The following is a 13,649-nucleotide window of genomic DNA, read 5'->3' as shown; positions in this document are numbered from 1 at the left end:
GTTCCATAGAAGGTTTGAGATATGGAGACGGAATTGAGTGAAGTTGGAAATAGTGAAGCAGATATTGCAGTTTAGCAGTCTTATTTTCCGTAGCATCTTGTATATAATAAAAATCCTCAGAAAGTCTTAAATAGGTATAAGGAGTTTGTGCAACTGCTGAAATTATAGTAAAAATTTATTGTTCTTGTGCATCCCCCTGAGTCTAGAGCTTTCACCAGATTCTTAAAGAATATGGACCCAATTGGGATCCAATCGATTTAAGAGCCAGTAATGTACAGTATAACTATAATCTTTGTAATTCCCACTTCACCATCTCCCAAATTCCTTTTCCACTCTCTTCATTTTTATACCATTCAGCTTCAGTTGTCGCATTGTTTTTGCGTTGCTGTGTGTGCACTGGTGGGCAAACATTCTGCCCAATGGAATGGTGTAAAGGAGGACGTTAACATTTGAGTGATTTCTGTGTGTCCCAGAGTCGCTTAAATTTATCAGCGTCATATTTACTCCTCTTGATGACATATTAGCTTAATAATTTATCAAGAACTTATCAGAGACAGGCCTGTTCTGAGCACTATTTTCATGAAAATCCTTTGAGATAGGTATGCTTATACTCATTTTAATGAGAGTCCATCATAGTTTTGTGACCTTAAGGTCTTTGACTGATGTCGCACAGCTAGTAAGTGGTGGAGCCATTTGAAGGAGGGTGGTATGGCTCTGAGGTACCTGGCCTGAAATTCCTTTTTTGTCTTCCATATTTCTTAGTGTATTATTAGGTATATACAGGACAATTATTTAATATTGATTGATTGATTGAATCTCTTGGCCTCTCAATATAAAATCATAGGAACTCTTTATTATTTCCTTCCAAAATTTGCTTGTACCCTAGTTTTTATTCATAAAACTCCAAAGAAATATCCAAGATTTTAATTTTGCCTTATTTTTTTTCCTGCCCTACATGTAAAATTTTTATGATGCTTAGTTTTTTATGTACCTTGCTTATTCCATAGACATTATTCAACTTAAATGTTTTCTAACATTACTATAATTTCTTTATATTTTTAACGGTGATTTCTTTATGTTTGTCTCTTTAAAAAAAAAAAATTACTTACTTTTAGAGAGAAGGGAAGAGGGGGAGAGAAACATCAATGTGCAAGAGATACATCATTCAGTTGCCTCTCACATGCCCCTGATCCAGGGACCTGGTCCACAACCCAGGCCTGCACCCGGACTGGGAACCCAACCGGCAACCGTCTGCTTCGCAGCCCGGCACTCAGTCCACTGAGCCACACTGGCCAGGGCTAGTTTCAATCTCTTAAAGCTGTCTTTCATATAGTTGAAGACCACCTCATGTTCATCTTCTAGCAATGTCCCTGGATTAGTTAATATTTTTGTGAAAAATTAATTGACATCGCTATATGAAATATCCTGCCTATTCTTTATAGTTCTCAAGTTTATGATTGCTAATCATAAGTGATTTTTTCCCTTTGTTTCATCTCACTTTTGTTTTGTCCTAGCATTAACATATATCATCTCTAAGAGAAGTGTGTGTGAGAAAATGCTTGGGATTAGTTGTGGAGGACATGAAAAAGCCCAGAAATAATCTTTGCCAGTGACTAAATTGGAACCTGGTAAAAACCAACTTGGTAACCACTGGGAAGTTAGAACACTGTGGTATGAGTTGAGTAAGAAATTCAAGTCGTTTACAATAACAGAAAAACAAATGTTACCACAATATAACAGTAGCACCCTAGCAAGAGTTGATGGAGCAGAGAGAGAAGTGAATTTTTGTTGGGGGTTGGGGGTTTGAGGCTGCTGCTGTATGAGCAGTCATTAAAATTAGAAGCCAGGGAAAAACTCTGAGAGGATTTCTTTTAAGCAGCGGACAGCAGGCATTTCAGATGAAGGAGCAGCAGTACAAAGACACGGAACATTGCAGTCGGCAGACTTGGGCAAACTGTAAGAAGTCTAGTGTGGCTAGAGCTTGAATGCTTTATTTGTGTGTGTATTTCAAATCTCTAATACAGAGAAGCTTGTAGAATAATTTTCTCATTTCCAAAACATGTCTAGCCATCATTTGATCATCCCAAGCAACTCTCCTTTTGTGTCTTATTTTCCAAGCATATCATATAAGGTGTAGTTTTGTCCTCTGTTTATGGAGCCAGTCTGGCTACTTCATACTCAGACCTTTTGTTTCTGTGTCTCCTTCACTTCTTTTACCACTTTACTGTACTGCCACCTGTCTCCCGACATCAGTAATTCCTCTATTTCTCTTTATCCTTTGTGGGCCACCTTTAACTTCCCGCGTCTGCTTACTTGGTCAAAATCTGTAAAAAGTCAGAGAATGCAGCTGTGGAAACACACTAAAAATAGTATTGCAGGGATATACAAAGCCAGTGACATTTCACAGGGGAAAATTACTAAATCATGAAAAAGAAATGGATAATGGAAGCCATTTATACAATTTAGTAGTATAATAGCTACATTATATAGATTGTTACATTATTGTGTAATAGACACATTGAAACATTAATGGCACAAATGCCCTTCGGGGCTGAATCTAGATCTTAGTCAGCCAGGAGGTTGAAATCATGGAAGCAGAGGTTAGAAAATCATTGTTAATGGAAAGACTGTGTATTGATGTCAAATGTATATTTCCATTTTAGGCCCAATCCCGCACCAGTAACTGCTGAAATACATGAAAAGATTTTACATTTGCCAGCTTCTTGGGACTGGAGAAATGTTCATGGTACCAATTTTGTTAGCCCTGTTCGAAACCAAGGTAAAAGAAACAGTTTAATTTTTCATTGCTTTATTGTGAAACATTTATTGAAAATTCACTATTCGCCAAGTTCTGGAGTAGATTCTGGGGATACAGAAATGAAATGGGCATGATTCACTTTCAAAAGAAATGGAAATGATGAATACTCACTTCCTCCTTCTCTGTCCATGACACCCTTTCATATTAGATAATTTCTCCAACTGAGCACAGAATTTCTTAATTATCCTTCTCAGTATAATTCTCAGTATAGGTTCCATGTAGCTAATGAAATTAATCATAGTAAGATGTAAGCCAAACTCATTTGCCTTCCTAGTAGGAGAGATTCTTGTAGAAACAAAGGATTGCGTGCAACTAAAATTGGTTTTCCTTCTGCAAGTGGTTTGTTGGAATCCTACTTTGGTACCTGTCTTCCCATTCCTTGCCCTGACCCCATTATTTAGTCTGTAATCGTTATAGATGCCCAGAAAATGGATTTGTAAACTTTTTTTCTGGTAGATTTTTTTGAACTGTGACCTTTCCATTTACTTTATGTCAGAATATTATATATTATGGTAAATAGTAACCATGCTTCCAAAATGGTGGCCTGGTATCAGAGCCCAGGTTTACCAAAAGGATCACTATAAATGCATTTTACCAGTTATTTCCAGAAACTGGATATAGTATGAGTAGATTTAACAACTCCTCCTTTAATAGCACTTGACTGCAAATGATCTTATCCTAAATTTTAGCCAACAATGACTTGGAGAATCATTTATATAATACTCAAGATTATTACTTCTAAGCTCATTTTGAAGATAATTACAGTACATATGACTGATTTGTTACTATAAAATAGGTAAAGTATTTGCTGTCTGGAAACATTCTGATTCGAGTCCTCTGAGAGGATTATAAGTGAGTAACACCAAAAGATAAATTGTTTTTCCCCTCACCCAAATTTTCATTGACCATCAGCTTCTTCTACTTCTCAGCATTCACCCTGACCCTTCAATTGTCTCCTCATTGACATCTTACAAAGTGTTCTAATGTACAGAGCTTTGAGTAGGTCTTATAGCAGCCAGTTAGCAAGGTTCCTGTCCTTCAGGTGACACCAGGTGTTTCATCTCTTTGCCTTTCCGTTCATACCAGTTATTCTAGGACCTGTTGACTGAAATCCTTCCCTACTTTCTCTTTTTCTGGGGAGGGCTTCTTTGGAAAGTAGGGATTGGAAATTAAAGAAATTTGAAGGTAATTGAGAAATGAATGCAATCTGAAATTAAAGAATTGATGTTAAAGAGAGGATTAAAACTTTATCATCAGATTTCCTATACTTATTTGAAAAGATTAAGTAAATACTGCATGTCAGTGTTGATTGTTGATTATGAGGGCTTGACACATGGTTGCTTCTGTTGTGTTTCAGTTTATAAAGAAGCTAATGTGTTAGGGAATTTTTTTAATGGCTGAGGATATAAATACTAATGTGACATGGTCCTTGTCCTAGAGGCTTATAGTTTAGTAAGACCTGCAAGCAAAATATTAAAATGTAACATAACAAATGATTTGAGAAAGTATTTTTAAAATTCATTGGAAGCATAGGAGAAGGTGGAAAGAAAAGTTTAGTTCCACTCACTTCCCAAAAGATATGGTTGATTGTTATGAGACAGTAATTCAGGTGAAGAAAATTAGACTTTCTAAAGCCAAATTCTTTGACATTGGTTTTCTTGTAGCTTGGAAAAGCTAATATTGTCTCCAATGTCTCATATTCCTTGAGTGGTATAAATGAGTTGTACAGGCATGGGTAATTTAAAAACAGAGGGATTTGATAGATTAATTGCTTTAAATTCATCCCTCATCTGTAATACCTTGTTTGGCACTTGAGAAAATAATATATTTAGAGGTTCCTCTTTTGACTTTTCTTTGGTTTTTTCCTACCCTCGGTTGGAAAAAAAATATTTTCTCTTCCTACTAATTGGGCTACTTGGAAATTTCCACTAACTTTAAGAACACTCATGTTCTATATAACCCAGAATTCAAAATTAGCCACAGTTAAGGGAATTCACAAGTTTATGCAGAGAACAAATCAAGATTAATGAAAAAAAGAGATATTGGGAGGACAATGAGGTTTTATCTTTACACTTGAAAACAGGGTTAAGCACTAGCCTTATAGCTAGGTTGACTTTGAAGTGTGAGAGGGAGGAGAGCTAGAAAATTGGAAGAGGTGAACTTTCTTAGTTTTTCTACCAGCTATGCTGTCTTTATTTATTATACAATATCTTCAAGAGAGAAGAATGATATCTCCCTGGTCATGTTAATTAGGAAATGCAGAGTGTTTTGCAAATGTTTAAAAATGTAATTTATTTCAACCTTGTTTTGAATACTGTTTACGCTATTAGCGCTGGGAGGCAGGAACCTTAAACTCTCTGCTTTACTCTATTCATTTTACACACAAGATACAGAGAAATGCCAGAAAGATCAAGTGACTTGCCCAGAGCTGAGTGACAAAGCAAAAAGGGGTGGGGGGGTTAAGAAATCCTGACTCCTTACTCCTAGTTTGGTAACTTTTCTGCCATTGGAAGGGATAGCTGAACATAGCTAAATCATGGGAAAATCGTTATTATCTATTTGAGATTGTAAAAATTTGATTTTTGCAGAGTTCTGTCTGGGCCAGATCTCCCCTAACCTTCTTAAGGGATAATGGTTTTTTAGAATGTAAACTGTGGCCTTGACTTCTGCAAAGTCATTAATTAGCTTACACATTCTTCTGGGAACTGCAGGGGCCTGAGGGAGGTTATCTCCTTTTTTCCTTCCCATGATTTCTCTGTCATTCCCAACCCTTGAGTGTACATGTGGTTTGTCTCTCCCACAGGGATGGATGCTCAGAAATAACCAAGAGATGTTATTTCTGTGGCTGCCATAGGCCAGGAATGCCAAATAGCCAAAATGGAGTTGTTTCCAGACTCTCATGGGATGTTATTTTTTAAAAGACCCTGGCGTTTCATTATAGGAACATGGGCTTTGGCTATTTACTGTCACTCGTGTAGTTCTTTGATATTCTATGACTGGAAAGGTCAAGGATGCCTAAGGATAGCATTATTTGGATAGTTTAAACAAAATGCATAAGTTTATTTTGGTCTACTAAGTAACTAGATGGCAGGAAGAAAATGTGAAGATTCATGAAAGTAGATATAGACCTATAAACTGAAAAGGACACTAGGCCTGTTTTAGGAGTCACTCAGGTGCTAGTACCTGCCATCTACTAGCTTTGTGACTTTGGATGGGTCATTATTGCTTCTTCCTGAGCCTCAGTGTATGCATTATGATGTGAGAGGGTTGTTTACTAGATGAATTTTAAGGACCCCTTCCAAGTGTTTGTCTTCTAATGCTCATAATTTAGGTAATCCTTCAGCATCAAAAGCCGTATATGATATGATATGGATAATTCTGAGATATTTATGGGGAGGAATTTGGGAAACAACATAAATGGTAGCAGTTAAAAGGTAGTAGGGCTCTAATAGATTCTAGGTTTTGGATCTATGATATTGTTGAATTACTTAGAGGAGGATCACATTAGGGTCTAGGATTCTGCTTCCCTTATAGCTTTGAAAGAAGTCAAGGTTGACTATTTCCATTGAAGTTATTCTTTCTTCCTGGATGTAAATATGTATCTATTATTCATAACTTGAGTCTTCTTTCTACAAACATGCAATGAGTTCCCTCATTGCGTCAGGCACCAAGGTGAAGAAAACAAATTTCCTGGGAACACTCATGGAAATTTACAGTATAGTTTGTGGAAAACAATATAAGAAAGTCAAGTAGAGTTAAGGATGTTGGAGGTGGAGCATAGAGTATCCTGGATTTCCTTTGCATTAAGAGAGGAATGAGATCAATAGTTCCCTTCTGCAGGGAACATATTTTGGATGCATAGTTGTCACAGATGTGGGGAATAAACACGAGTCATAGCAAACACCTCTCTATTTGCCAGGGGAGGGGACATGGCTCTTCCCTCTAGGGGAAAAGGCCCTGAACCCCCTCCAAAGACTTTTGCTGAGAACCCTACCCTTAGGGGTATGGATGCAAATCTCATCAGTCAATGTCTAAAGGCTTTGTCTACAGAAAACAGACAGAGATCATAGATAACAGTTGAAGGAACACAGGAGATCTGCCTCAGGTCAGGGTCTATGAATAATGTAAATCTCCTTCCCAGTATGAGCCAGTTATCATTACTTTTGAGGGAAGAACAAAGCGTGCTTCAAGGAACTTACTTCTAGGCCTGATTGTCCCTGGAAACAGCCCAACCCAGTTTAGGGCTGTACCTGCCTTTAGTTTTGTTTCAAGCCTGAGCCAGGCAGGCAAGGCAGAACCACCAGATAAAGAGACTTCTTTCAGAAAGAATGAGGACTCCAGCCATGTCCAAGCTGAGCAGAGAGGTGTGGGCCTTTTTGCTCTTTCTCCGAATCCCCCAGGTCCTTGTCTGCTGCCCATACCAGCTGATATCTGTCTTAAGTCATCTCTCCTCATGAGAGAACTTACCCGTTGTCTACAACTGACCATCACAGGGCCAAACAAGGAGATGTGAGGGAGGCAGGGGCTGTGCCTCGGCTCGGGGGACAGGTTTTGTCTCCTCGGTGGCCTGTTCTTGCAAGGCCTCCTTGATTATTTCCAGCCTTGGGGCCCTCTTGCCTGTGGGCGAGACTACAGTCCCTGAAACTAGGCAGGATGGTTCCCAACACATAATATTCTTTGAATATTTTTCTCTTTAAGGAAGGCAGTTACTAAAATATTAAATTCATATTTATTGAAGAGAACAAAGGCAGCATTCTCTTTATGGAGAATGAGTTTTTTGACTTATAATGTTGTATGTTCCCTAATCTTATCTTGTGTGCATAAGGGTGTACTCACCATTAAGATAGTTTGGTAACTGATATTAGGAAAGTGAACAACGTACCAATTGTGAATAATTACACTTAATATCAATGTCTTGGATTTGGTACAAGCATATCTCCATGTAGAATTTGTATCAGTGGTAGAGTGAAAGAGGCTATGTAATAATAGAAATATTAAAATTATGTTCATTTCTTTCTAGAATTATAACAAGTAAATGTCCCAGTTTTGTTATATACGTGCCATATTTTATTTCTTCATCACACGTATTGAAGAAACATAGAAAAATAATATTGTTCATATATTTTACCCCATAATACAACATTTTTCCTTCTTTTGAAATAGCAACTATGTTTCTTGCCTATCTTCTTAAGGAACTTAAGTTTGTCTTTGCCAGAGCATCCAGATGTTAAGTAAAGCTGTTTTCTTTTCCCTTCTCCCCACCTCCATCCAACTGCTTTCATGTTTCTTTCTTCTTTAGGTAACACTTTTCAGGGACTATGGCTGTACCGGTGATACCCTCCCTCATCGCCTTAGAGCCAGTCTACTTTCAGTTTCACTACCTCCATCTGCCGCCTATCATTTCCTCATTGGCTGCCTTAAATACCATACCCATCATTATATTTACTCTCTTACTCTTCTTGGGCTTTGTGGTATTTTGCCTCCTTGACCCTGGTTAAATCCAGCTCCCTACAATACACTCATCCCTCAGCCACTCTTAAGGTTAGTTCCCCCTAGCAAGTTGCTTTAGAAAATGCTGCTCTAGAGATACTTCAAAGCTCAGTTTACATGTAACCCTCCATAGTTTTCTCTCAACCTGATGGCTCACAAGGTCGCAGACATAAATCATTTCTTAATGTTCAGGAATACTGTCACATGCTTTGCAGAAGTTGGGAGTTTTTTGTCCTTTTCTTTTTTAATCTTAAAATATTCTCAAGGAAAGCCCCGTATAGTAACATTTGCCTTTTGATGGAAAAGCTGACATCTGAATGTGAGCCTGTAAGGTCAATCACGCTTGTCAATGGACTCTTCTTTATTGTGTCGTTCATCCTAATGAACAACAGCAGCAACATTCAATATAAATATATTAAGGTATACGATCCATTCAGCTTTTTCTCTATTTCTTTGTGAGTACTTCAAATGTCTCCTGGGTTATGTATCTTTTTTTTTTTTCATCACCAGCGTCTTGTGGAAGCTGCTACTCCTTTGCTTCTGCGGGTATGCTGGAAGCAAGAATACGTATACTAACCAACAATACACAGACACCCATCCTGAGTCCTCAGGAGGTTGTGTCCTGCAGCCAGTATGCTCAAGGTAAGTATCAATTTCAAGCATTTTTTACCTGTGTGTGGTTGGACAGTGTTGGCAAAGACAAAAGGATGGTGTAATAGAGCACAGTGTAGTCGGAAAACCCTGGTGCAAGTTTTGGCCCATCACTCACTGGTAAGTGGTTTCTTATGCAATTCACTGCACCATCCAGCAAAATGTCAGTAGTTACTATATAATGAATGAGCACTGCCTTTTAGGAGTCTCTCATATATATTACCCAACAATGCTCAAAGCCTTGAAAGAACAGATATAATCCCTAACTTATAGACAGGGAGCAGACATGAAGTTGTTCTATACTATTTTGAAGGCCACACAGCTTCTAACCCTTAGAGTTTCAGTTCCCACTAAGGTCTCCCTCCAAAACCTAATTCTTATTAAAACCAAACTGACACTCGTTTCTCTTTAGGGTAATTTTTAAATTTTGTGTGTCTGTTTTTAGAACAGGGCATATATAATGTATGTTGGAGCCTAGTTGCCATTGATTCAGGGAGAAGCATTGCCATTTTAATGGTTTATTTTGTCAACCCCAGATTTGGCCAATAAAGAGTGTCTCAGTTCACCAGTGGAACTGCTGGTGAGTGATTAGTTGTCAACAAGCCTTTCATTCTTTCTGAAATACTTCTCAAACACTGACATTGTGGGAACTGTCATGTATCCAGGCAGTCCTTCCACTTATGAAGAGCCATGGTGTGGTGTCTGGATATTTAATAATGACAATAATAGTGAACTTTTATTGCTTTTATATGAAGTGGCTAATTTAAATCTTACAAGAAAGGTAAAATTGTTATCTGTTTTTTACAGATAAGCAAACAGAGGTACAGAGAAATTCTTTACACAGTTTTCGATTTGAACCTTCGTAGTCAGGCTTCAGAGCTTCTCACTAAACCACTATGCTATAGCCACCTTCAGGTGCAGCATAAATGTCTGTTAAATAGATAAGGATGAGAGGATAGTGAGCTAGATGACTACTGCTTGAATGAGTGAAATGGCACTTAAGCGAGGAACAACTTCCGGGGTAACAAAAAATTAATGGAATAGAAAAGAAAGACTAGGAAATGGGACAATTTCTCCTTGTGCCCCATTCTAATAATGGGGTGATAACTCTGTGTTATTCATCCTCAGGCTGTGATGGCGGCTTCCCATACCTCATCGCAGGAAAGTATGCCCAAGATTTCGGGATGGTGGAGGAGGCGTGCTTCCCCTATGTAGGCACTGATTCTCCGTGCTTACTGAAGGAGGACTGCGTTCGTTACTACACATCCGAGTACCACTATGTGGGAGGTTTCTATGGCGGCTGCAATGAAGCCCTGATGAAGCTAGAGCTGGTCCATCACGGGCCCATGGCAGTTGCCTTTGAAGTCTATAATGACTTCCTCCACTACCGCGAGGGGATCTACCACCACACTGGTCTGAACGACCCTTTCAATCCCTTTGAGCTGACTAATCACGCTGTTCTGCTGGTGGGCTATGGCACTGATCCAGCCTCTGGGCTGGATTACTGGATTGTGAAAAACAGCTGGGGCACTACCTGGGGTGAAGACGGCTACTTCCGGATCCGCAGAGGAACGGATGAGTGTGCCATCGAAAGCATAGCAGTGGCAGCCACGCCAATCCCTAAACTGTAGGGTGCATCTCGCAGCATTTCACGCTGACCGCCACCAGTCGTGAAAGGGGGTGATTCACTCACAGACTGGAGACGTTCACCGCAGCAATTTCAGAAGATTACCAGTAAATTCCTATGAAGCCTTTTGCCTTCAAAATTAAAACTGCCCTTTATTTGAATACTGTCCCACTAACCACTGGCCCAATTTTTTCAAAGTACTCAATTAAATGAGGTTTTTACAGATGAGCTATGCAGTAAATGATTTTACTAATCCTTTCTAATTCAAACATAATTTATATTATTTTTAAAATCTATATGAAAATCACAAGAAAATATGGCAATGACTATTAATTTTTTTTAAAAAATTTGTTAATGATCAAGTGATATATATTAGGGAATTTATTTGTGTGCATAAGGGAACTTCTACCATTGGCTCCTTCAGTTACATTCAGATTCACTGTGTCACTTATATAAGTACTTTAAGAAGAAAAGCATTTGAAGGTATTTCAATTTTAAAAAAAACAACCATGAAACTTTATTATAGAGGATATGTTCAAATAATGACTAGTGAATGCTAAAATCGTCCCCTGGGTATTTGGTAAGCCAAAAGTCATAGAGAAAAGAAACAGGAATTTTGATAAAAATCTTGATATTGGTTAAATTTTTTTTATGATCTGTCTTGAATTTGGAAGTATTGGTTAGCCTTCACTGAGTAAGCAAAAGTCACTTAAGTAGCAGAATAGTAGGAGTTTAGATTTGGACATATCTTTGCGTCTCCAAGATATATTTCAGTGGTATGGAAGCTCTATGCTGAGTAAACAGATGGCATTTATTAGAAATGTAGAGTAGGCAAAATTAGATAGTCAAGCTCTAAAACATCAACAAGAACCTCAAGTCTTTTGGAAGAGACCATAGGTGGAAATCATGGCACCTAACCTCTGCACATCAAGAGAGACTAAGGCCTAGAAAAAGGACAAGTAACTCATCTAAGTTCACACTGGTGGTAAGTAACGAAGTCATGAATAGCACCTTGATCGTCTTAAGTTCTTTTCTCCTTAAGCAACTGAGACACAATCTCAGCACTTCCCAACAGAGTATCCAAACTCCTTAGGGGTACTAGGTGGAGGCTTGAAAGTTTCACCTTGGCATGTTAATTCTCAGAGTTTTATCTTAAATTTGTCTCCTTTCTGCATTGCGATTCACTACAATGACACTTTTGTTCTTGAACTGAAGTGGCATTCCAGGAATTTGCCTCCTGTTTAAGGTGTAGCTTCCTGACCCTCTTGGCACACCGACATACCTTTGACCTTTTCTCTACCTTTTGAAAGGCCTCAAAGCAGGTTTATTTTCTCTGTTACTGTTACTGACTGAATGTAATTTTAGTCCTACTTTTTGCCTAGCCTTGTTGCTCTGTGAAAGTGTAAAAAGAATTTGAAATCAAAGCATGAATTTATTTTACACTAAAATCTATAAAGATACTACCTGTCTGCTTAACAGATAGGATTTTATTAGCCTGTGTGCACGTGAACTTATACTCTGATTTTCTATGGGAAAGGACACATGGGGGGAAAATCATGAAGACGCAGGGTTTTCCACAATTTCCTGGGGGCCCTGGCTGAGCTCAGCAGGAAAATCAGTCATTGCTGGTATCATGTATTAAATACTTTAGAAAATATTGAAAAACTATATGTAAGTGTGAATCTAACTGACAGTGGGAAGCAGCCCTCACAGCGAGATGCGTTGAGGACAAGCAGTGGCTTGAAGAGGCTCTGAGTCTTCAGAGGTTGTGAGAGGGATTGCCCGAAATGAGAGCTCCAGTTCTTCAGCACCTCCACCTGCACTGGTCTGCTGTGGGAGTCTGCTTTTCCTACTTCTGCATGGCAGAAAGGTCACATTTCCTCTACAGAGGAGGAATTAAAGACCGTGACTAACTGAACATGATTCCTCAAGCCATGTGATTAAACTGTTAAGCTGTACAAAAGGCAGCAAGTTTCTTTGTAAAACTTGTTTATGTTGGTGTTACTGGGCCATATAATCAATGTCTGTAGACAAATTGAACTCTGGAAAAACTGGGGCAGCAACTCTGGCTAACCTCTCCAGAAGAACCACAGTGAAAATGTGCATGGATGACACCACTAGCCACACAGGAAAACCAAGGTTAATGAGACCACAAGCACAGTCCTGATACGTGTCTGGGCCTTAGTGCCTGGGAAAGGTTTCTGGCTCTGCCGCTTGCTACCGTGAAACCTTGGGCAGTTTCCTTAAACTACTTGGGCTCACTTTCCTCATTTGTAAATGGAGATAATGGAATAGACATCCCCCACTGAAGTCTGCCCCCACTAAATCTTTGCTAATGCAACGAAGAAACCAAATGGATTGGCACTTTTGGGTGACATCATTTGCTTTCATTAAGGGCAGGCCCTTCACCCTCCCAAGTGAATGAACGAAACTAAATCAGGTAATGAAGTTTCCCTGCCCTTCCAGACTTGCTCAAGGAACTCTGACATCTCACCACTTAACTCAGGAAATGAATAGGTTTGGATTGGAAGGGATACATACACTTACTTTACATAGTTCTCTAGGATTAAATGCCTTCAGATATGCAAAGTAGGGAGAACAGCACTTGGAACATAAGTCTGCTTTTTCTGAACTCAATTCGTAAAGTAATCTTTTGCTGTGGGGAGCAGCTAAGACATATTCTATTAATAAACAAGTTCTACCCTACTATGAGGAGGGGGTAAGGGGATTTCTTTTTCAAAAGGAGAAAACTGCCGTGGCTGGGTGGCTTAGCTGGCTGGACCATCATCCCATGTACCCAAAGATTTCAGGTTCAATTCCCTTTTGGGGCTTGGACAGAAGGTAATTGATGTTTCTGATGGTTCTCTCATACTGATACATTCTCTCCCACCCCCCCCCCCCTGCCCTTCCTATCTCTAAAGTCAATAAACATCTCCTTAGTCAAGGATTAAAATAATAAATAATAGTAATATAATAATAAAACCAACCCACAGAGAAAAATCTTCAGAAACTGAATTACAGAGATGGTTTGATTTTCTGGTTATAGAGGTTAGACATCCCTCA

The 13,649-nt window shown here is 38.9% G+C and overlaps 1 protein-coding gene across 1 annotated transcript in view; it reads left to right on the top strand.

Moving 5' to 3' along the window:
• The window catches only part of CTSC (cathepsin C), a 39,068-nt gene extending 25,737 nt beyond the window's left edge, over positions 1-13,331 (top strand). The window contains exons 5-7 of the mRNA XM_054576406.1: positions 2,664-2,779; positions 8,819-8,950; positions 10,088-13,331. Coding sequence (XP_054432381.1) covers positions 2,664-2,779; positions 8,819-8,950; positions 10,088-10,590 — 751 coding nt within the window. The 3' untranslated portion in view covers positions 10,591-13,331. The remainder of the gene's footprint in view (positions 1-2,663; positions 2,780-8,818; positions 8,951-10,087) is intronic.
• Positions 13,332-13,649: the final 318 nt, after the last annotated feature.

The sequence above is a fragment of the Pteronotus mesoamericanus genome, unplaced genomic scaffold (assembly GCF_021234165.1).
Source record: "Pteronotus mesoamericanus isolate MK-2021 breed Mesoamerican mustached bat unplaced genomic scaffold, CSHL_Meso_final contig_33, whole genome shotgun sequence".
NCBI lineage: Eukaryota > Metazoa > Chordata > Mammalia > Chiroptera > Mormoopidae > Pteronotus > Pteronotus mesoamericanus.
The sequence above is the reverse complement of the archived record's forward strand: the minus strand, read 5'-3'. Positions and strand labels throughout refer to the sequence as shown.